The sequence below is a fragment of the Dermochelys coriacea genome, chromosome 10 (genome assembly GCF_009764565.3).
Source record: "Dermochelys coriacea isolate rDerCor1 chromosome 10, rDerCor1.pri.v4, whole genome shotgun sequence".
NCBI lineage: Eukaryota > Metazoa > Chordata > Testudines > Dermochelyidae > Dermochelys > Dermochelys coriacea.
In genome coordinates this window covers 50,651,877-50,675,345 of record NC_050077.1, presented here as the reverse complement: position 1 = coordinate 50,675,345, position 23,469 = coordinate 50,651,877, and the positions used below count along the sequence as shown (strand labels likewise).

Genomic DNA, 23,469 nt, shown 5'->3' with positions numbered 1-23,469 from the left:
TTCCCAGCCCCCACCAGCTAGCTCCAACGAGCTGCTCTTTCTGCAAGCGGTGGACAAAGCAGGCAGCTGCCAAACTACGTTATAAGGGAGCATTGCGCAACTTTAAACAAGCATGTTCTCTAATTGATCAGCAACGTAACAACATTAACTGGGACCATATTAAGTGAGGATTTATTTGAAAATGTAGAAAACACCCAAAAATATTTAAATAAGTGATATTCTATTATTGTTTAACAGCGTGATTAATCGCTTGACTGCCCTAACAATAATTACACCTCATACCATTATACCTCATTATACCAAATTTTCCACTGACGGCATCCGATGAAGTGAGCTGTAGCTCACGAAAGCTTATGCTCTAATAAATTTGTTAGTCTCTAAGGTTCCACAAGTACTCCTTTTCTTTTGGTGAATACAGACTAACACGGCTGCTACTCTGAAACCTATACCTCATGGTGTACTAGAGCTCATTTTTACCTCATCCTATTCAGGATATTTAGTTCTTCCTGTTCTGTGTACTATAGTTCTGTAATATACATTAGCTGTGTAGGATTTGTCATGTGCTGAATGAGGTGGCCAATGAGCTGCATTGTTTGATAACATGGGTTTGATGGTAAGGCACTGTTTTAATCCATATGCAAAGTCAATTCTATTGCTGCATAGGGTAGAGGTCTTTGAGTACAGACAGAGGCTCTGTATAACTTGTGGCCAATCACTTTAACCTTTCTGTGCCTTAATTTTTCCCCTCTTCTGTTACAGCAAGGAAAAGAAATAGTAAAGAAACAGCAGTTGCACTAGAAAAGCTGTTGCCGAAACGGTGCCAAGTTCTGGGACTGGTCACTCCTGGAATTGTAGGTAAGAGGAAGCAATATAACAGCCTGATTTCAAGATACATACCAGATGGTTAACTTTTTCAGACTGCTATTTATTAGACTCCCAAGTGCTTTCAAATTGAGGCACAGTCCTACAGATTTGTATGTAGAACATACTAGTATCTCACTGTCTACTAATTCCAAATTGCTCAATGTCTACCACAGTTTAAATATGATAATGATACTGCTGCTAAGTTACATGGTATGACTTGAAAATTCTTAACCCACATTTTTCAATCTGCATAGAAAAGATTGACTTTGTAAAAAATTGGATGTTCTAGATATTTGAACTAGGATCAAAGGCCTCAGTATCAGCTGATGGCTGGTATGGAATTTCTTCTCGAGAAACCTACTTAGCAGTCAAATATAAAGGTCAGTGTCTAGCAGACTTGACCAAACTTCGGAAAGCACTGTAATCTCTATCCCAGTTGTGATCATATTCACTTCACACCCAATTATTATGGTGTTTTTATTATTTTAAGATCCAAGTGATACATTGTGTCCAAGCGAGTTATACAGTATTCACATTTCTTAATCTTTGCTATGACTGCAGCTACAAAATAAGAGGTAACTATGCAGAGAGGTCAGAGGCTGAACTCTCTGTATCTCCTAGGCAGAGGATAGCATGAAGCACACATTACATTTTTTGGTTGGGGTCATATTTCTGACCAGTCCCCTAGTTGTATGTTAAGAAAAGACTCTTCAAATATGGGAGAGATCTCTAATAAACTCATCAATCCAGATTACTTGGCCAAATTCCCCTGGATCTGTTTGTTCAAAATTTAAAGAAGCACATTGAATTTTAAAATAGCACTTTTTTCCCCCCACACTTTCTGTGTGACAAGGAACATGCAATGGCTATCACTGAAAGAATTTAGAGGGAATTTTCCTTTATTTTCAGTTTACTTGTGCATTTGACTCTTTGTACATACTTTCCCCAGTTTGAGTGAGTCATCACATTTTAAGAGTATGAACACATGATTGTAAACCCACAGAAATTGGGAGGGATCAGCTGTATCAAATGAGACTGTTTTTAAATTGACTCGCTTTCATCTTGATCGTAGGTAATATTTTCAAAAGCACTTGCATCCCTTTTTTTTTTTACCCAGTTTCCCTTTATGTATGTCATTATGTAGGCAAAAGTATTTTAATCAAAATAAACAAGATATTCACATTACGCTTCTTTATCAGTTACTCCAATGGGCTCAAGCAGCAATCGACCTCAAGAAATCGAAGATGGTGAAGCTGGCTTTGTTTTATTGTTCCCTAAAATTGATGGTGTGAAAATCCAGACCTTTCACTTTTTTAAAGACTTGAAGAATAGGGTTTTTGATGAAAGCAAATTCACTGAAGCAGGCAAGTCATTTAATTTTATATCAAATACTTTTTGTGCTGTAGCCTCAGTTTTGTAGGGGCTCTGTGTGAAGTGAGTTATTGTATTTGTGACTGCAAAACTCAAGTTGCTGGATGGGTTGGCACAGCTTCCCTGGAAGCATGGACCACCATATAAATGCAAGGCTGCCAGTGATTGATAACTTTGTCCCACACAGCAGGGTGCTAAAGTGCAAAGTGTAATCTTGAGAGGTGATCTTGGATCTCTTCAGTTAAATTTGAGCAATTCTGTTCCAGCTCAGTACATGAGTGGGGATGGTGCAATCCCCGGTACAGTCAGTTTCTTTTGGTAGCTTCCTGCATTATTTAAAAGTCATCACACTAATCAGGGCTGTGCAACTGGAAATGTTTCAGCTTGTTTGGGTTTTTTTTAAACTGGGGCTTAGGGGTATTTTTTTGTTTCATACTTCAACATCCGTAGTCCCCAAATTGTATGCCATGGTGAGGAGTGGCGGTGTGGGGAAGAGAGCAAGAATCCCCTGGTGAATATAAAATAAAATACAGTCAATACACTATGTACTCAGTGAAATGTCTTGCTTGTGAAGAGTATATTGGCCGGTTTGTGTTTGAGCTTGCACACTTCTGCAAATTGACAGGTACCTCATCTGTGACTGGAAAACCCCAAAACACTAAATATTGAGGGATTCGATGAGAGCCAGAGGGGTTCTGTACTGTCCTGCTAACAGAGCCAGCCTTTGAGCACTATAGAGGAGAATCTCAGCATTCATTAATGGGTGGGCGTGTGTGTGTGTATGCATCAATAAATATATATCTTCAAAAATGCAAATCCTCTAGCGCACCACTTGAGGGCACAGGATGACTTGCTTCTCCCCATTGCTGCAACAGCAGTGAGCTAGGCAGGATTACTGAACGCGTTTGTAGGTAGGAGTAAAATAAATATAATGAGAATAATTCAAATGGAGACTGAGACCCTGCCTTAAAGGTAAAAATTTTGTTTGTTTGTTTGTTTTTTGTATTCCCAGGACTTAAAAATAATCCGGAGCTCCGTGTGGTTCTTCTATTTGTCTACAATTCCTGGAAGCCAGGAGCTAATCGGTTTCTTCATCAGATAATCAATCCTTTAAATGAAAAAAGTATCATCTTGGCTGGGGGGCATGTGGAGAGCTTGACGTCACTGAGCTCTGAGAAGTGGGTATCTCTTTCAGGTTAATTTGTGATGAAACACTGTGGAATTGTAGAAGGGTACAGCACTGGACATGAAACCTCTGTGAATAGGGCTGAGTCAGACATCTGTGAAAGGCACCATCCAAGCACAGTGATGTCATTTTTATGGGGGGAGAGGAAATATCCAGGGACTTCCTTTTTCTAACCAGTGTTATTTTTCATAGTAGTAATGAAGTATTAAGGAAAGTCTTGAAATCGCAGTGAAATATGTAATGGGAAAGATGATACAGGGCTGCTGCTGCTGTACTCCAGTAGGAAAAGCTGCAGACTTTGTCATATGGCTTTACTTTGTGTCCTGTTACAAAAAGTAGTGTTATCTCTTGGATTCTAGAGAGCAACTTTCAGGTGAATTATAGAGGACATTTCCTTCTTTGAAGATTCTCTAATGGTATGAGTTTATTCCAGTTTGGCAGTTCTTTGCTTGAAATCGATTCTGCCTTTTGAATGCTTTACTCTTCAGCATTTGTGCTCTTTTCTTTCTCATTATGCGTTATATAGTAACGCTGTAATTGCTCGTTCATTTTCAGGGTGGCCAGTCTTGCCAATCAGTTTATAAAAGCTTTACATTTCCGATTTTATCATTGGTGTGTTTGTAGCTGGCTGCTATCATGTCTTCCAATTTGTGGGTTAAATTATTCCTTAAGTGTAGTACTTCCGTTTTTGTCCATTGTAATGTGAAACAGCTATTTAATTTCTTCTTGTTAGGCATTGAGATATCGGTGATAATCCCCTGGGTCTCTGAAAATTCTGTGGCCTGAGATTCCTAACTTTTGGAAAATTGTAGAGACTGAGGCTAGCAATAAGATGCTTCAATACGTAGCTACTAGGGCTGTCAAGCGATTAAAAAAATTAATCATAATTAATCACAATTTTAATCGCAATGTTAAATATTATTAGAATACAATTTAAATATTTTGAGGCTTTTCTGTATTTTCAAATATAGGGTCAGAGCTGGGGGTATGGGGCTTCAGTCACTCTTGAGTTTGGGGTGCTGAGCTCCATCCCTATCCCCACTGTCTGGGGAGCTGCAGGCTAGGGCTGCTCCAGCCCCTCTGCCACTGATGCCTCCCGCCCCACCCACAGGTATGTGATTAATGTGTTAATTTTACTTTCAATTAATCTCAGACATTAACTGTGATTGACAGCCCTAGCAGCTATAGTAATGGATGCTCAGACAATGTTATGATTGAATTACTCTTTAAACCCCATTGTGCATAGGTATTGCAAATTGGAGAATGCTGTGATACAGTATGTTTGCCAAGGGAAGGGTCCAACGAGGGCAGACCTCAATATATGTCCATTATGCCTATGAGATCACAACTTAAGATAACCCCTAAAGCCAGCATTTCCTGGTAACTAAGAAAAGGGGAGAAGCAACAGCAATCACGAGCTTTTACTGTCTATCTTCTTCCTCCTGCTGCCCAGTTTTGTTACTTGAATTCTGAGTACACCACTACCCCGAGATAATGCAACCCGATGTAACACAGGTTCGCGTACAATGTGGTAAAGCTCCGAAACGTCACTCTGAGCAGCGTGTTAAGGGTGCTGGGCCGGGGCCGAGGGGTTGGATAAGGGGCAGCAGGTCTCGGCGGTGGTCAGGAGCTCTTCCCTCCCCCCCCCCGCCCAGGGAGGCAGGAGCTGTTGGGGGGCACTTTTGGGGGCCTCGCAGTCCCAGAGTGACCCAGGGGAATTAGCGGGGGGCCTGGAGCAGCCCTCTCTGCTTCCCTGGCCCAAGCCGTGTTGCTCGGGGGAGGGGGCTTGGGGGAAGAGATCCCCCTGCACTCCCCGGCAGTAGCAGAAGCGGAGCAGCCCAGCCCTAGCCTGCTCCATTCTGCCAGCTCCCAGCCACTGCGCTCCACTTCCTGCCGCAGGTGAACGCAAAACCTTTCCCAACCCCCCCCCTTCAGCCACATGTCTGGGGCCGGGGCCGCGTCACTCCGCTTCCCGCCGCCAGTGAGTGCGGAGGACATCCTTTCCCCAACCTCCCCGCACTCACCAGCGTGGGAAGCAGAGCGCCGTGGCTGGGAGGTGGTGGAGTGGAGTGGGTTGGTGCCACGTTGCTTTGCTTCCTGCCGCTGTCGGTGAGTGTCTGTCAGGGGGTGTGGATAGGGGTCGGAGCAGTCAGGGAGCAGGGGGGTTGGGTAGGGGGTGGGATCCTGGGGGTGATTAGGGACGAGTGTCTCTGGAGGGAACAAAGAACAGGGAGAGCCAAAGCAAGTTTAATATAACACGGTCTCACCTATAACACAGTCAGATTTTTTTTGTCTCCCGAGGACCGCGTTATATCGGGGTTAAGGTGTAATAATTAGTCCAGAGCGTATCAGACCTATATAATTTCAAGGACTTAATAGATGCACAGTCCCTGCAAACTACTGAACCTGGCACCTAATTAGGTGATCCCACAGATCAAGTCACTATCTGCGCTCAAAGATGGGTTTATGCCAAATGTCCAAGAAGGACATCTTTCCATTGCTGAGGCATAGGAAAGGTTTGCCATTGGCTTGTGAATAGGGGGTGTCTGCCAGTCTGCCTTTGACTTGACTTATTGGAGCATCTTTGTTGCTTTTGTGGGTGACTGTCTTTTTAGAATATTGTCATCTATATTGGGTGTTCAGTTTGTATAATTTTCTCGTGCAGCCTCTGTATTTAAATCTAGAGCAGTTTCTTTGGCATCTTTTCTAATTTGGTGTATGTTGTCTTTCAGTAACACTGAGGCTGGCGATTCCTGTGGTGTGGTTGGATTGGCTTTCAGTGGACCCCAGCTACAGAGTGCTACAGTTTTGTTAGACCAGGATGTAATTGATGAACGGACTGTAGAAGCAGCAATGCAGCGTCTCAAAGCAGCAAACATTCCTGAGCACAATACCATTGGGTTCATGTTTGCATGTGTTGGCAGGGGATACCAGTATTATAAAACCAGAAGGAATCTTGAAGCAGATGCATTTAGGAAGTTTTTCCCTAATGTTCCCCTATTTGGCTTTTTTGGACATGGAGAAATAGGATGTGATCGAATAGTCACTGGGAATTTCATACTGAGAGAATGCAATGACATAAAGGATGACCTGCTCCATGGTTATACTACAGTTATGACTCTTATTCATCTTGGTTCAACTAAAGCAAGCCAAGTTTAAACATGTTGTTTTTTAAATACACCAACTGAGCTACTTGGTTGTTTCCAGTGCAGAAAACTGAAAAATCTGGAATGATGTACATACATACTATAAAAGCACCTTCCAAAATCTAAAGTAATCATTTTTGTAATGTTATAAATCGTGTAGTCAGGATAGCATTTAATGCAGTAGTAGGTATGGGGAAGCTTTGCATTTTGTGTAATACTGTGCAAAAGTCAGAACTGCAGGTAAATGTACATGTGTTCAGATTTTACAATAGAAGGAAGCTTCTTTCTCCTAAGGCTAGAAGAGTGTGCAGTGTAGTCCAGCATCAACAGTCAACCGAATAGAGAAGGGAACCATCAGTAATTTGATGTGATCTCTTATACATAAAGAAGTCTTAAAAAGCTACTGATGGGTATGTGTCTGGTTCCACCTTTACCTGAGTCTTCTCTCAATAGAAATATGTACATTCCATCCAGATTCAGAACTGGGCCCTACCTACAAGCAATAATACCTCTTTATTAGGTCAAGTGAGTGAGAATATTTGGGCAATAATCATGAAGTGTTCATTAAATAATATACAAGATATATGTACAAGGTACAGTGTCTTCTATATTTAGAGGAAAAAAGACAATTTAAAGGGACACTCAGGTTACAAACTGACTCTCTTCAAGAACACCTTGGATTAAAACAATTTTAAGTATCTGACATACTCTTTACTGTGTCTGCTGTTTTACTTTTGCATTTCTCGGCTTGGACAATGAAAATGGACCAATCACCTTTGCTCTTGGGATTCTCCAGTACAAGCACAATGATGCATTTTGGAGGTTGCAGATGCTGCAAAGGGTTTTAAAATGTCCTGTAGAAGCTTAAAAATAAAAATGGAAACGATTCCATTGGCCTCAAGTTCCTTGAGTTTTGGACGTTTTTACTGACCCTAAAATGTGTGCCAAGCCTAGACCAAGCCATGTTTCTTGTAAATTAGTTATTGTTGCTTGTTGTATATTTCTCACTTTTACTATAATGAACAGAGAATTTTTCCCAGGCTGCTTTGGACTTAAGTTTTCTAATGCAGTTTTTCTCTTATTACTCACTCGGAGCAATACAGCTGGATTGACAAAATATTAACTTCACTAGATACTGAATTTATAAAGTCAGAATGAGTAAATGCAGAATTTTATACAAAACACAGTATAGCTTTATTATAACGCAGATATTTCATGCTGTCTCTAATACCAAATCAGGCAACTTATCCTATCCTTTATGTTCTATGTTGGCATCGGCAGATTGGGAATTCTCAGAGAAAGCTCTAAAATGGGAGGAAAATTCTGATCCATTATAGTTATTTGATCTTCTGTAGGAAAGGGAGTCTTTTTTTTGTTCTAGGACATACTGCTTATGTTTCTGGAAATGGTTGAAAGTAACTATCAATAGTACACACCTTGAAAATTTTTGGCAATATGACATGTCAAGGGAATTTTATGCTCATAGTTACATCAGGACTAGCTTGTTTTGTCCTGAGGGAGAAGTCAGGTGGGTCATTTAGTTCTCTACCATTTTACTTTGGCATTTAGAAAACATCAGCTTTCTGCATTTCTTCCATCCTATGTTTGGTAAAGCCTCAACACTGTACTGCTTTGATGTGACCACACTTAACTTTGGATGTATATATTGTATTTCTTCATCCTCCGCTATTTTTACCTTTTATTTTTTTTCTCCTTTGTGCTCCCACAGACATTTGTCACAGGTTTCTTCAGAAACTTTATGGTATAAAATTATATACCTCTCCCTAGTCAATGATGCTGAAATTCTTGCTGAATCAGCAGCAGTATAATTCAGCAGCAGCTGAAGGAAAGCTTGTATAAGAACTTTTTAAAGGGCACATATTTCAGATATGTAGCCTCATCACAAGAGCTGCTGAGCCCTTGCAGCTTTTGTTCTCTTCATTAATCAGACACTTAATGCAGCAGATTGGATTTTTTTTTTTCCTGAAGAGAATATCTGGAGTTTCAGTGCATTTGGTAATCATTTGCTCTATGATTGAAATTATTATAGAGGAGTTTATAGTGTGTGGCCATGATTCAAATTCAGTTGATTCAAAGTCTTTCCATTGACATCGGTGGGCTTTAGACAGAGCTCTTGTATTGGCTGTTTCTTTGGGTTTTTTAAAACTAGAAGAATTCATACTGTGACATTATTGACATTAACTGTGACCATATAGATCATTGTTGCAACCACAGTCCTATAATTGCACCAAATCTTGTACAAAAGAGGTCAAGAAAGGTGTCTATAGAAAGGTTGTAATTTGCTGGTTATGATTTTGCTGTCTGTATGTGTATCATTTTGTATTTGAAGTTCTGAATAATGGCCATGTACTTGTATCTCAGTGTGTTTGATTCTAAGTAGCCTCAGTGAAGCATTTGGTCAGCTTCTTGAGAATGGGCACTTACTGAGAATAGTCCTATCAAGAAACACTTAACTGACAATGGACTTTGGGGGACGCCAGTCCACATCTGAGCATTCCTGGAACATTCAAACTAACATATAAATGATGACGTTGGCCTGCAAGAAGCTGAATCATTCATGGACATGTGACTTGCCCAGATGGCTACAAAATCCATCTTATTGCTGTGATTTTGCACAGAAGAACAAAGGGGTTTCTGCCCACAAGAAAGAGACTATAAAAGGCCCTGGAAGCCCCTCCATTTTGTCTTCAGCTGGCTTAAGAGATGGCCTCTCCACCCCAAAGAGATGCCTGAAAGAAACTGGAACAAAGGACAGTAACTACGGGGGTGTGAGTGTTTGCTGGACCCAGACTAGGAAGGAGTCCAGTCTGTGAAGCAGTTTATTGGAACATCTCTGGGGATGAGATTTAATCTATATCAGTTATTTAATGTATTAGGCTTAGACTTGCGTTTTTTGTTTTATTTTGCTTGGTAACTTACTTTGGTCTGTCTGTTATTATTGGAACTACTTAAATCCCGCTTTTTATATTTAATAAAATCACTTTTGCTTATTAATTAACCCAGAGTAAGTAAGTAAATAATACCTGGGGGAGCAAACAGCTGTGCATACCTCTCTAACCGTGTTGTTGTCTGCCCACTATTTATGAGTATACCCTGTATAAGCTTTATACAGAGTAAAACAGATTCATTTGGGGTTTGGATCCCACTGGATGTCTGGGTGCTAGACACAGGAGCACTTGCTAAGCCATTTTCAGTTAAGTCTGAAGTTTTGGGGCGCGTGGTTCAGACCTTGGGTCTGTGTTGCAGCGGATTAGTGTATCTAGCTCAACAAGGCAGGGTTCTGAAGGCCCAAACTGCCAGAGAAAACAGGCTCAGAGGTAGTCTCAGTACATCAATCCCAAGGGGGTTTCTATGATTGAACCCATCACAGTGGCGTAGTTGAACAGGATCTGTGCACAGCTGATTGCTTTGAGACACTGGTAGTGATTTTAAGTGAGTTTTGAGTGTGCTGGCTGGAGAACAGACCAAAGTAAGTTACCAAGCAAAATAAAACAAAACACACAAGTCTAAGCCTAATACATTAAGAAACTGATACAGATTAAATCTCACCCCCAGAGATGTTCCAATAAGCTGCTTTCACAGATTGGACGCCTTCCTAGTCTGGGTCCAGCAATCACTCACACCCCCGTAGTTACTGTCCTTTGTTCCAGTTTCTTTCAGGCATCTTTTTGGGGTGGAGAGGCCATCTCTTAAGCCAGCTGAAGACAAAATGGAGGGGCTTCCAGGGCCTTTTATATTCTCTCTTGTGGGCGGAAACCCCTTTGTTCTTCTGTGCAAAATCACAACAATAAGATGGATTTTGTAGCCACCTGGGCAAGTCACATGTCCTTGAATGATTCAGCTTTTTGTAGGCCAACACCATTGTTTATATGTTAATTTGAATGTTCCCAGGAAAGCTCACATGTGGACTAGCGTCTCCCAAAATCCATTGTCAGTTAAGTGTTTCTTGATTGGGCACTTACTGAGAATAAAAACAAGGAATCCTTGTGGCACCTTAGAGACTAACAAATTTATTTGGGCATAAGCTTTCGTGGGCTAAAACCCACTTCATCAGATGCATGGAGTGAAAAATACAGTAAGCAGTATATATATTACAGCACATGAAAAGGTGGGAGTTGCCTTACCAAGTGCGGGGTTAGTGCTAACAAGGCCAATTCAATTAAGGTGGAAGTGGCCTATTCTCAACAGTTGACCAGAAGGGGTGAATATCAAAAGAGGGAAAATTACTTTTTGTAGTGACACATCCACTCCCAGTCTTTATTCAGGCCTAATTTGATGGTGTCCAATTTGCAAATTAATTCCAATTCCGCAATTTACTGTTGAAGTCTGTTTTTGAAGGTTTTTTTGTTGAAGAATTGCCACTTTTAAGTCTGTTATTGAGTGTCCAGGGAGATTGAAGTGCTCTCCTGCTGGTTTTTGAATGTTATACTTCTTGATGTCTGATTTGTGTCCATTTATTCTTTTCCATAGAGACTGTCCAGTTTGGCTGATGTACATGGCAGAGGGGCATTGCTGGCACATGATGGCATATATCACATTGGTAGATGTATAGGTGAATGAGCCCCTGATGGTGTGGCTGATGTGGTTAGGTCCTATGATGGTGTCCCTTGAATAGATATGTGGACAGAGTTGGCAATGGGGTTTATTGCAGAGAGAAGCTCTTGAGTTAGTGTTTTTGTTGTGTGGTGTGTAGTTGCTGGTGAGTATTTGCTTCAGGTTGGGGGGCTGTCTGTAAGCGAGGACTGGCCTGTCTCCCAAGGTTTGTGAGAGTGAGAGATTGTTCTTCAGAATAGGTCATAGATCCCTAATGATGTGCTGGAGAGGTTTTAGTTGGGTCCTTCCTCAAGAGCTGACCAAATGCTTCACTGAGGCTACTTAGAATCAAACACATTGAGATACAAGTACATAACCAATATTCATAATTTCAAATAGAAAAATGATACATACAAAAGAAACTGCATAATCATACCCAACAAACTACAACCTTTCTATAGACACCTTTCTTGACCTCCTTTGTATAAGATTTGGTGCAACTATAGGACCGTGGTTGCAAGAATGATCTATACGATCACAGTTCATGTCAATAATGTCACACATACCAAGTTGTACTCTGCACTGTTGCTTTTTAAAGCAGGAGATTAGTAAGTATGGGTCTCTTGAATTATCCTACTGGATGTTAAAGCTGTTAATTGTGGTATTCAGTTTGTTCTGCCCTTTTAAGATATGATGTTAAAAGAGGCCTTTCAGAGGGAGTTGGGTGCCTTCCTCTTTTTGTTACATTCAGTCATTTCTGGCTACTTGGTGCTATGATTTAACTTCGTGAAAATTTAGATAAGGAAAATGTTTCATTCATTTTATAATGCAGTTTTCCCAAAACAGCCAGGACTCTTTGAGTGAAGCAAAAAAAAAAATCTGTTCAAAACCTAATAAATGCCAGTGTTTGAGTTTTGTGTAAACTTAGTATGGAATGTACCAAAAGGCGTTACTGTGCTCTTCCCCGGTTATTAATTTGGAATTTTGTGTAAATTAATTAATTGTACCATGTGCCACTAAACAAAATAAACCAGAAGGTTTAAGGCTGGACAATAATCATTTAAAGAGTGAAATGAGCAAGAACTTAAAAGGCTTCCTTGGCAGCCTTCAGGCTTTTCAGAGACTTCCCTGAGAAACATTTATACTCAGAATTGCTGAGTTCAGGGCTGACTGCAATGCATCTCTTGCAGGCATGTCATCTCGTCCTTGACACAAAGCAGAATGGAGATCAGTTTGGTGAAAAAAGGAAGAAGTGAACACTTCAAAGGCACAAGGCCTGCAGGCCAAAAGTGGTGTTTATGACTTCTGGTTTATAGGAAGCAAATATGATCCTGCTTCTACACACGTTGAATATGATCAGAACGTTCTTAAATGTTTGTTTTACACCACTGTAAAATGAATAGCCTACATCTTCTAGATGAGAATACTATTGGATTGCGTAAAACCGTAAAAGGTAACGGAAAAATGAAATGATTGTTGCATAGCCAAATAAATATATATGTAAAATCACACAGGAAATTATATATGTAATTATGAAACTATATATGTAAAATCACACAGGAAAAAGCATTGAAATGACAGTTACCCTGTTTTTAGAACTAATGGCCCATATTTTCATACTTTCATAACTGATTGGCTCTGGTGTTCCCTCTGTGAAGCTTCCATTTGACTGACACTTTCTAGTTTGACATAATGCACTTCAGCAGAGGAAATGTGGCTCCAGAATTAAGATGCATGGGAAAAGTACGAAACTTTGAAAGTTATTGCAAAATGCATTCTATTATTTGTTACAAAAATACTTTGAAGTCTTCCCTTGGGCATTCAACCCCCAATTCAAGGAAAGTACTTAAGCAAAGTCCATGCCTGTTGAGGACAGTTCTTAAGCCTGGCTTAAATTCTATTGATTTTAGTTGGTCTTCAGCACCTGCTTAAGTGTTGTCCTGAATAGGAATGTTTTCCAGAATCAGGGACTCAAATATTAAGATGCATTTTCCTGCCCTTCCAAGTGCAATGGCAACTTCATGCTTGTTTTTACAATATATTTGAAACATTTTTTTAAAATAGTGTTGGGTGTTATATGTAGGTATAGTGCATGGAGTATTCATGTTATGTTTGTTTTCCCTCAAAAAGCCCAGCTGGCATAAGGCTTAATTGGGGAATAAGGAATCCTCTCGTTATCCCTTGTGTGTTCTTATAGTGGACCTTTGGAAGAAAGCAAGAATAACCTGATGAAGATAAAGAGACCACAAATCATATGATACTAAATCTTCACAATTGCATCATCTAAAAGGGATTTCAATTAAAACCTTAGGAACAGTAAATCTGCTTTTTTTTTTTTTTTTTGTCATTTTCTGTGCCGGCAGATTCCTTTTGGTTCAGGTTAATATTGAAATAAGCTTTATTTTAACAGATGAAGACTCTGGGTCTGGTGAGTCATGCCCTCTTTAGGGAGGGCGGGGGGTGGGGAGGAGAGCAATATACTAGAATCCTGTAAATGGTTAAACCACAGTCTGACTTTCAGGTACAGCAAAGGTGCCTGGTGAGACTGAACCTCAACTACAAATTTTGGAAAATCAGGTGATTAAAAACATTCATTTTCTCATTTACTTTTCAGGTAAAAATGAAGCTCTGCTGTATATCAAATGGGATCTTGGAATTCACTGACGTCCTGCCAAGAAAAAAATGGGTAATACTCTGTTCATGTACTGTTTCATTTTTTCATCATATTTTATCTCCACTTTTGGAAGAGACAGAAGTTTTCTATTTCGACCATAAGTCAATAAATTGATTTTTTTTTTAGTCTTCATTTATCTAAGAAGGGCTATTTCTGACAAATCTCCAAATTCCTCCAAATATGAAGCATTCATGGCGAAGTCAGAGAGCTTTTTTAAAAAAAAAAAAAAATTTCCAAAATAAAATATTTGTCATCCCATTTAAGACAATAGGACTACTCAGATGAGTACATTTACACATGTGTAGAAGTTTGCCCAGCACCTGGCCCAATCTGAGTAGCCGCAAGGTAGTGAATATGTGTAAGTACATGCTTTATGTAAAACTTCTTTACTGCTGTAGCACCATCTATCAGAGAGTCTCCAAGTGCTTTACAAGCTAAATAAATGTAATCAATGTCCCGGTCAGCTGATATTTTTTTCATGAGTGTTTCCGGGAAAGAAAACTTTGGCTGGCACATTCACAGCGCATCTATACTAGGAAAAAAGGTGGTAGATTTTGCTTTCTTAGTGTTCCTAGTGTGGACAAGGCAGATGTACTTTTTGCAAGTGTTAGCAGGACCAGATAAACCCTAGATCATGATTTTCATGAATCTATTCTTTGTTTGAAATTATTCACTGAATGTTTTACAAGAATGTGGTTCAGCTAGTGGGTGGCTCACAAATACAAGTAGCAACTGCACACATTGGAGCTATGAAATTTGAGCTGTTTTGTTTGAACATAGATCATGTGGTATGTTACTGTCCCCTGAGCACAACTGTCAGTCAGACCTAGTCTGCATTTGATAAATGATGCTGTTTAGGTACACATCAGATCAGCTTTGAACAGCCCTCACTTCTGGCTATCCAGTTTGGAAGTATACTCCCTAACTGGCTGCTCAGAGGTGTGCCCTCTATGCAACAGGGCAGGCTGGATCTAAATTCTGTGGCTCTGTTGCTGGATTCTGTGGCACAATAGAAGTTTTCATGGCCATTTAAGTTTAAATAATGATGGTTTATAATGAAATACAGAAATAAGACCATTTAGTACAGGAACCCTCATGTTTATTTTGATATTGAATTTAATTTGTTATGCTGTCCCCACATTTTCAGTTTTTATTAAATAGTGGATTTTTGTATTGACAACATGTAACTGCAGTGTAGAAGCTGGAGGTTTCAGAAGCTGCATAGGGGACGGTTGGAAGCTTTGTTTTTGAGGAGGAGGTGGAAGTCAGTTTCAGATTATGAGAGAAAGCACATTAACTGGATGTTTCTGCTAGAATTATCCACTGTGAAACAGGTGACATGGGGTGGGCTTTTTCAAAAACACCTCAGTGATTTAGGAGCATAAATTTCATTCCTAAATCACTTAAGCACTTTTGAAAAATCGCACCGTAGAAGTGCTATAATTGGGGTGTTAACTGAAACCTATTGAGATGAAAGGGCAGTTCACACTTCTTGATGTAATTATTATTTATTTATTTTCAGACTGGCTGCAAGCTCTGGCAAACATCACTGAATTATTTATGTTCACTTCACCTTTTCCAAGTCATCTTAGCAATTATAAAGTTACAAATGTCTTTTTAAAAGAAGTTTTGTCCTGGGAGTACACAGGCAGAGGGGGGGGAAAGAGGAATTCTTACAACCTGCCTCGAAGATTGAGGGAAGTGACAGAATACCCAGAAGTAACAGCCAAAGTAGTGGATGCTGTGATGGAGAAAAGAATGGTCAGTAGAACAGGAATTCATATAGTAGGACTCTTTCAAAAATCCCGTGAGTGGGTGCCCAGCCACATTTTTAGGGCTCATGTACTAGTAGGAAAATTGGCAAACATTTCTGGAAAAAGCATTGGTCCCAAATACAGAAAGAGCTGCTACGTTACCTACGCTAAGTATTTTATTAACCTTTTTTATTTTGTGCTTTGTAGTTGAGATATGGATACATAGATACATCAGCTTACACAGACTATGATCACAAACAAAAAGGAAGCAAAACCAGGTATATACTTTAGGAATATATGAGAAATGGGTAACTTTAAGTATAATAAAGAAAAACTGTTTAAATTTTTTCAGTGTCCTTTTGATATTGGAATGATTTTTATCTTCAAACTATAAGAAAGGCAGCTATGCCTGAAAGGATTTCATACCGTCTAGCATTACTCTTAATGGAAAAAAATTGACAAATGCTTTATCCTAGATTCTTTTGACTTATCCAGTGTTATATTGGGGGTGGGGGGTGTTAGAGGAATTCTTATTTTTCCATAGCTCTGCAACTGAGCATATAGCTGCTAACAATAAGTGTGTTAAGAAATCAGGGTTTTGTGGTCTAAATAGGTGCTTAACTGGTAACATCAGTAAAACTGCCAGTGAATGACAGTGTTTCCGGACTAGTATGCTTGGATTTTTAGGGTAGTCCGAAGCGGGGAGGGGGAAGGAATACCAACCAATCCACAATTCCTCCAGCAAATATTTGAAACATCTTTATAATGTTTCAATCTGAAGAAAGTCAAATACCAGTGCAATATGATTTTGTATTGTGTTTTTCTACATGTTACCATAAAAGAGAAAGTTGCTCCAGGCCACATGCATGACCACTGTTCATGAAAGATCTCTTCACACAACTACTCCTCCCACTTACGTATCTAATTTTATAATTTAATCATTACCAAATACCTGGCAGGAATTATATCTTCTGATCCCTTAGATTTCATAATTATTTTTTCCAATTCTGTGAGGGCTCTAACTAAAGCAACTCATAGTATGAATGGTTTTTAAATATTAAGTAATTAAAAGTGAGGATTTCTAATGGGACAAACATTTTCTGTATTTCATCTGTCCACTAGTTTCCCTTTTTAAATAACCATCATTCTGCAGAAGCTCATCTCCTTTCCTTAAAGACAAAAAATAACCCAAAAGATCTGAGGAAGACTAGAATTCCATTTTATCGCAGTAAGTTTGGGAGATTCTGGTCTATCTCTAACCCTTATTTTCTCCTGTAACTTTAGGGTAAGAAGTAGACTTCTACCAAGTAGACTTCCTTCTGTTTTCCCCTTGATTTTTGGGAATAAAAATCAAAGCAATTAGTAGAATAGGAAACTCCTCTTGTTCTCTTTCCACTTGTTTCTCTCTCTCTCTCTGGTGTACCTTGTTACCAATGTTCAAGGTGGGTCACCCAGTAAGAACCTTTTATATGGGGCACTGCCACGTTGCCTTATGATTTAGTTCTGGAAAGAGTCTTCCTGTTAATTTTAGCCATTTTGTTTCCCCAAATGAGCTGGAGGATTTTCTAACATCTTATGGGAAATCTTTACTGGAATATTCTGGAAGAGGAAGGTGATTCTCAGGAGCAACATTATTGTTATGGTAATAATGTTGCCAAATGACTATAATCATCTCTTGTTTTTCAATCACTTTTTAATTTTTTTTAACAAGCACAGGTGGTGGCTTCATATAATGTTATTAAATGGAAAATAACATTGACCACTACACAATTGTATGTGATGTTTGGCTAACTTGCATTTAAAATTAATTTGTAGCCTTGTCTGACATTGATCTTTAAGGCAAACTGACATGACTTGCAATTTTGTATAATTAATTTTAAAACCTATGACCTCCCTAAATGCCATTCTTTTGAGGGATTCTGCAATCATGAATAGGACTTCATCCACAAAGAATGCTATTTTATGGATTGACTTCTTTGCATTTAAATCCTGTATTAGTTTAATTTTTCTAATTTTCTGTGTAAATGGTTTCTTGGTTAATACAAACAAGGTGGGGAATAGTGGAAAACTTTGCCATAGGCTTCTACAAAATGAGAGCGGCTCTGAATATTTATTATTGACTCTTTCTTTAGCTTTTATAGATTGGTATAAGATTTCAGTCCATTTTTTTCTTTTACTTTCTAGACCTAATCCCTTCATAAACTTCCATTTAACTTGCTCATAGACCTTTTCCACATCTAGTGAAAGTAACATACCTGACCTCCTTATCTTTGATAGGCTTGAATGGATCACAATCAGTAACCTATGAATGTTATTTAATAGCTGTCTTCCCTGATTAAATCCCATTTGATATATACTAGTTATTTTAAGCATAAATGATTCTGTCAACACCTTTGCAAAACTCTTAAATTCCATATTTGACAATGAGATGTGCATAGGTGAAGTATATTCAATCTTATATCTTTTGGCCTTTAAAATCACAGCAATATTGACTTCTTTCTTCATATCTGCTAATGTTTTGAAGTCCTGAAAATTACTTAGAAATTTGGGGGAAAGCTGATAAGTCGAAGATTTGTACAATTCAATTGAGAACCTTTCCAGACCAGGTCCTTTACTTGACAGCATATTTTGAATGACTGATTTGACTTCCTTAAATTCTTTCTGCAGATGTTCAGGTATAACTGGGAGCCCAACTTCTCCAGTGTAAGAACTTGTATGACAGTGCATTTCACTCTTGTGTTTTCTGATACCAATCATAGTATTTTTTTCTTTTTCCTGTCTTAGCCTATATGATGAATTGTTATGGCCCTTGTTTCCCATCCCATTGTACTTTTGTTTAAACTGATATACAATATATTCTATTTTTTCTGGCCACAGAACAGAGAGTTGCCCTCTAAGGGAGGGAGGCTTAGCCAGCATTTTCCTTGCACCTGTCTTTTTGTGTAACTTCTCTAATTTTTTTATTTCAGAGAGAAAAAACTTGTCTTCTGTATTTTTTCCCCTTTTAATTCTAGAGAATGTCTCAATTAATTTCCCCCTCAATGCTGCTTTATAAACCTTCCATAGTGTATTGGTACATAAGTTTCCATTTTTGTCATTATTGAAAGAAATTTTGTTTTTGCTAATTACATCATTCAATACTATAAGGTTTTCAAATAATGGATTATTCAGGTCCCAGTTGCTATGCCTCCTACAACCAAACAAATCTTTAAGTGTTGTCATGCTAGGAATAGGGACTGACCATGTAAGCTCAACTCTCTTTGCCTCAGTCAGAAAATCCTTTAAGCAAGCAGACAGAGATATATAATCTATTTGCATGAACAGCAAATGGGGATATGAATAAAACAAATAATCCCTCACAAATGGCTTCACATTCTTCCATGAATCCAGTAAACTGAGCTGTGAAAGATTTTGTTTCAAATATGAGCCAGGGGAATTGGGTTCTTCCTTTCTACTGTCTGATCTATCAGCTGTAGGATTTGAGGTGAGATTTAAATCTCCCTCAGCAATGAGATCCTCAGAAGAAAATGTCAAGACAGGAAGAATAGCACTGGGAAAGGCTCTTTGTCCTGTGTTAGGAGCATATACCAAGCACAGGGTAATTACTCTGCCCAGTAGATTTCCTTTAACTGTTATGAATTTCATCATCTTAACACTGTTTTACTTCAAGCTGAAGTCTCTTAGCTAGGAGGCTGGCCAACAAAGTGATGTTTCTAGACAGTGTGAGGAACCATTGAATCACTATTTAAAACAAAAATGTAGGTCTTATATCAGCTGGAGAGAAAGTGGAGGGAGAGGCCCTTTTATCCACATCTGGTGAGTATGTCTGAAGTCAGCCAAATTCTGTACATATATCCCAGATATGTTTTGAAACCACTGGATTGAGACAGTCCCTTGACCTCTTTGTGCTGTTTTCAAGCTTTCCTGTGAGAAGGGGATGATCTGGTGAAAACCTCTTAAGATGATATACTCTTTACATGGTGAAATACCTCAAAGATTCTCATGCTCCCTGTCTTTGCATTGAAAAAGAAAGAACTCCCTGATAGAACTACTTGGCTGCACAGAGTCTGCAATACATTTGTCAGGGGAAAGCACACAGAAGGTTCAAAAATGGTTCTAATGATTTCTCTACAATGTGACTTCCCTTCTTTGAAAGTAATCAGGCACTCTGATAAATGTAACTATTTTTCCTTATTATGATCTATGTGCCATCTTCTCCCAGTACATTAGCAGATTTATTTGTATCTAATTTCTTCTTTGTTCATCCTGGTTACCAGACCCTCCACAGCACCTGGTATGTTGTTATGGTTCCTCTGCATGTTGCTCTCCCATGGTTCCTGTTTTATTGCTTTATTCTGTTATTTCTGAAAAGTAAAAAAAAAAAAAAAAAAATTTTTTTAATAACAATTACTCCTCTCTTCCATCCCCAAAATAACCCTGCCACTTAATTTCTAATGTACTCACTGTTGCAGCCATTGCTGCTGGTAGTCTCAACCAGGCTGGCACCACGCTCTGTTGCGCTAGCCCTTCGAGTGTTGGCCTTCCTGACCGTGAATAAGTAACCCAGAAAAAGGGGGATGGAGGAGAGATGAAGAAACACAGAATGAGAAAATATTGGTCAAAGAAGAAAGACTCAGTAAATGAATGATGCTTTCACTAACAATGTAATATTAGTATTTGGCAACTTCAAAACACTTGACAAACTTTAATATTCAGCCCCTTTGTGAGGTAGGGGGGAAACAGAAGAAATTTCCTCAAAACCACACAGCATGCCTGTAGCAACACCAGGATTGGAACTCCAGTGTATGGGTCCCAGCTAATGTTGCTGTGGGCTGTCTCTAAGGCCTTTATTATGTAATTGGTCACTATAATACAATTTGAACTAATTAATCATTTAAATCTGCTAAAAGCCCATTCAAAATGCTGAAGAAAGGGATGCTTTCTACACAGCTGTTTTAAATGTAGCTAACCTTCTTTTGAGGAGCTCAGTGGAGCTTGAAAGCTTGTCTCTTTCACCAATAGAAGTTGATCCAATAAAATACATTAGCTCACCATCTTGACTTTCTTTTTTTTTTTTTTTTTTTTTAAAACACTTTAGACATCTGTCTCGACAGAAGCTGCCAGTTTTGCTCTTTTGTGTCCAGTTTTTGTCCTGTGGTGACTTTAATTCCTCCACACAATGTGTTGCCTTGATGGCTCTATTCCTAGACTGTGTTTTTTAGATGGATGGCTCCGATCTTGTTTGTTAATATACTCTTCTCACATAGGTAATTTAACCAGTCAACATGGGTTTATATTATGTCAATGATTCACAGATCTATAACTATCCCTAGTGATCCATTTGCCCCCTCTATGCTGTATTCTTCCCCTTTAAATTCTATTTTGGGAATTCAAGTCATAATGTCCTATAACTTAACACAATGGAAAAAAAAAAAACCTGTCTCAGGTGGATTATAGACTAGATTCAAATCAGCCACCTCTTTTACTCTCTTCTAGTATACCTTGTACAGTCTTCTCCTGGATTTAGGAGCGCCAGGGGACTTCCACAGACATTTTGAATTGCTTGTAGTGAAATCTTCCTTTTGCTCTCTTAGTAACACCAAGCACTGTGAATACTTTCCTACTTTCCTCAGTGACCTATCTTCATGCCATTTTTTTAGTTCCATTTAGATACCAGCTGGAGTATGCCTAGATCTGCATAGGTGGTGAGGGGAATGTCCAAGGAACTCTCTCTTCTCCCACCCCCTTGTGTGCTGTACAGAAAGCTGGCATGCTCAGTCCTTGCTCTTGCTCAGCAAACTGGTTAAGCTATCTGTATGGCCCCTTTGTGCTGCTCCACAGCAAGGGCCAGAAGCTGGCTATATAGCATTAATAATTGTTAAAACAGAAATTCATGTTCAGAGCTCCCCTACATAAAACCAGTTCTCTCTTTTAAAGAAAAAAGTTACTTACCTTTATAACTACTGTTCTTCGAGATGTGTTGCTCATATCCATTCCAATTAGGTGTGTGTGCGTGCCACATGCATGGCTGTTGGATAATTTTTACCCTAGCAACACTCCGGTGGGTTGGCTGTGGAGCCCCCTGAAGTGGCACCTTCACGGCGCTTGATATATACCCCAGCCGACTCAGCGCCTCCTCAGTTCCTTCTTGCCGGCTACTCCGACATAGGGGAAGGGGGGTGGGTTTGGAATGGATATGAGCAACATGTCTCGAAGAACAACAGGTACAAAGGTAAGTAACCGTTTTTTCTTTGAGTGCTTGCTCATATCAATTCCAATTAGGTGACTCCTGAGCCTTACCTAGGCAGTGGGGTTGGAGTGAAGCAATGTGTATTGTAGGACCGCTCTACCAAACACCACGTCGTCTCTGGCATGCTGGATGATGGCATAGTGCGAAGCAAAAGTGTGTACCGAGGACAAAGTCACGACTCTGCAGATCTCATGGATCGGCACCTGGGCCAGGAACACTGCCGATGAAGCCTAGGCCCTTGTGGAGTAAGCAGTGAGGGGCAGAGTCGGTACACCAGCCATATCATAGCAAGTGCGGATGCAGGATGTGATCCTTGAAGAGATCCACTGAGACGAGACCAGGAGGCCTTTCATCCAGTCCGCCACTGCAATGAAGAGCTGGGTCATCTTCCTGAACGGCTTCGTACACTCAATGTAGAAGGCAAGGGCCCTACAGATATCGAGGGAGTGCAGCCGCTATTCCTGGCAACTGGCATGCAGTTTTGGATTTAAAAAAAGGAAGAAAAATGTCCTGGCTGATTATGGAAGGCCAATATAACCTTGGGAAGAAAAGCCGGGTGAGGCTGAAGCTGCATCTTATCTTTATGGAAGATCATGTAAGTTGGTTTCAAGGTGAGGGCTCTCAGCTCGGAGACCCGCCACGCCTACATGATAGCAACCAGGAAAGCAGTTTTCCAGGAGAGGTAGAGAAAGGGGCAGGTGGCTAGCGGCTCGAATGGGGGCCCCATGAGTCTCGAGAGGACCAGGTTAAGGTCCCATGTGGGGACTGGCTGTCTAACTTGTGGGTAGAGACGGTCCAGGCCCTTGAGGAACCTGCCAACCATGGGATTGGCAAAGACAGAGCGGTCATTCGCACCCGGATGAAAAGCCAAGACAGCTGCCAGGTGAACTCTGAAAGAGGATGCCGCCAGGTCCTGCTGTTTTAGGTCCACAAGATACTCCGAAATAAGAGACAGACACCTGGAGAGGAGGCATGTGCTGAGAAACACGCAAGAAAAACAGACAAGACAAACAGCAAGAAAAACGCTTCCACTTAGCCGTATACGTGGCCCTAGTGGAGAACTTCCTGCTGCCCATCAATACTTGCTGCACAGATTCTGAACAGAGTTCTGAAGGGTTCAGCCACGCAGCATCCATGCCATGAGGTGGAGAGATCATAGGTCGGGATGGCAGAGGTGACTGTGATCCTGAGTAATCAGGTCTGGAAGAAGAGAGCGTCCACAGGGAGTTCCAGAAGCGTGGTGTACAATTGCTTCCTGGGCCACGCCGGAGCTACCAGAATCACTCACGCCCTGTCCCTGTGCACTTTTAGCAAGACCCTGTGCACCAGGAGAAACGGGGGAGAGGCGTAAAATAGTTGACTCATCCACGGGAGTAGGAAGGCATCTGTGAGAGAGCCCAGGGAGCGGCCTTGGAGAGAGCAGAAAGCCAGACGTTTCTGATTGCTGCGGGAGGCAAACAAGTCAACCTGGGGAAACCCCCACTTTTGGAAAATGGGGTGGATGACATCTGTTCGAAGGGACTACTCGTGTGAGCGGAAGGACCTGCTCAGGTGGTCTGCTAGTGTGTTCTGGACCCCATGTAGAAAGGACGCCACCAGGTGAATGGAGTGGGCTTTGCAGAACTCCCACAGTCAAACGGCCTCCTGATGGGGGGTAGGGGAACAGGCCC

General features: G+C 40.2%; 2 protein-coding genes across 9 annotated transcripts in view; one reads left to right on the top strand and one right to left on the bottom strand.

Annotated features, from left to right (window-relative positions):
• Window positions 1-23,469, top strand: part of FBXO22 (F-box protein 22) — an 82,513-nt gene that overhangs the window by 7,720 nt on the left and 51,324 nt on the right. Inside the window, exons 4-9 of one of the 6 annotated variants that reach the window (XR_006274775.1) lie at window positions 760-855; window positions 2,064-2,228; window positions 3,248-3,413; window positions 12,312-12,574; window positions 13,319-15,556; window positions 15,757-20,115. Coding sequence is in view for 1 of the 6 variants with exons in the window: in XM_038418467.2 (XP_038274395.1) it covers window positions 760-855; window positions 2,064-2,228; window positions 3,248-3,413; window positions 6,154-6,580 (854 nt within the window). In the remaining 5 variants the exon portion in view is untranslated. Of the gene's footprint in view, window positions 1-759; window positions 856-2,063; window positions 2,229-3,247; window positions 3,414-6,153; window positions 7,469-12,311; window positions 12,575-13,318; window positions 20,116-23,469 lie in introns of those variants that run through there. The other 5 variants (XR_006274774.1, XR_006274773.1, XR_006274772.1 and 2 more) reach the window with 5 other exon arrangements.
• Window positions 15,311-23,469, bottom strand: part of NRG4 (neuregulin 4) — a 67,387-nt gene continuing 59,228 nt past the window's right edge. For 2 of the 3 annotated variants that reach the window (XM_038418471.2, XM_043493861.1), the window contains exons 7-8: window positions 20,014-20,093; window positions 15,311-19,913 (exon numbers count right to left, since the gene is read on the bottom strand). In XM_038418471.2, the coding sequence (XP_038274399.1) occupies window positions 19,900-19,913; window positions 20,014-20,093 (94 nt within the window). In that variant the 3' untranslated portion in view covers window positions 15,311-19,899. Of the gene's footprint in view, window positions 19,914-19,993; window positions 20,094-23,469 lie in introns of those variants that run through there. The other variant, XM_043493860.1, reaches the window with a different exon arrangement.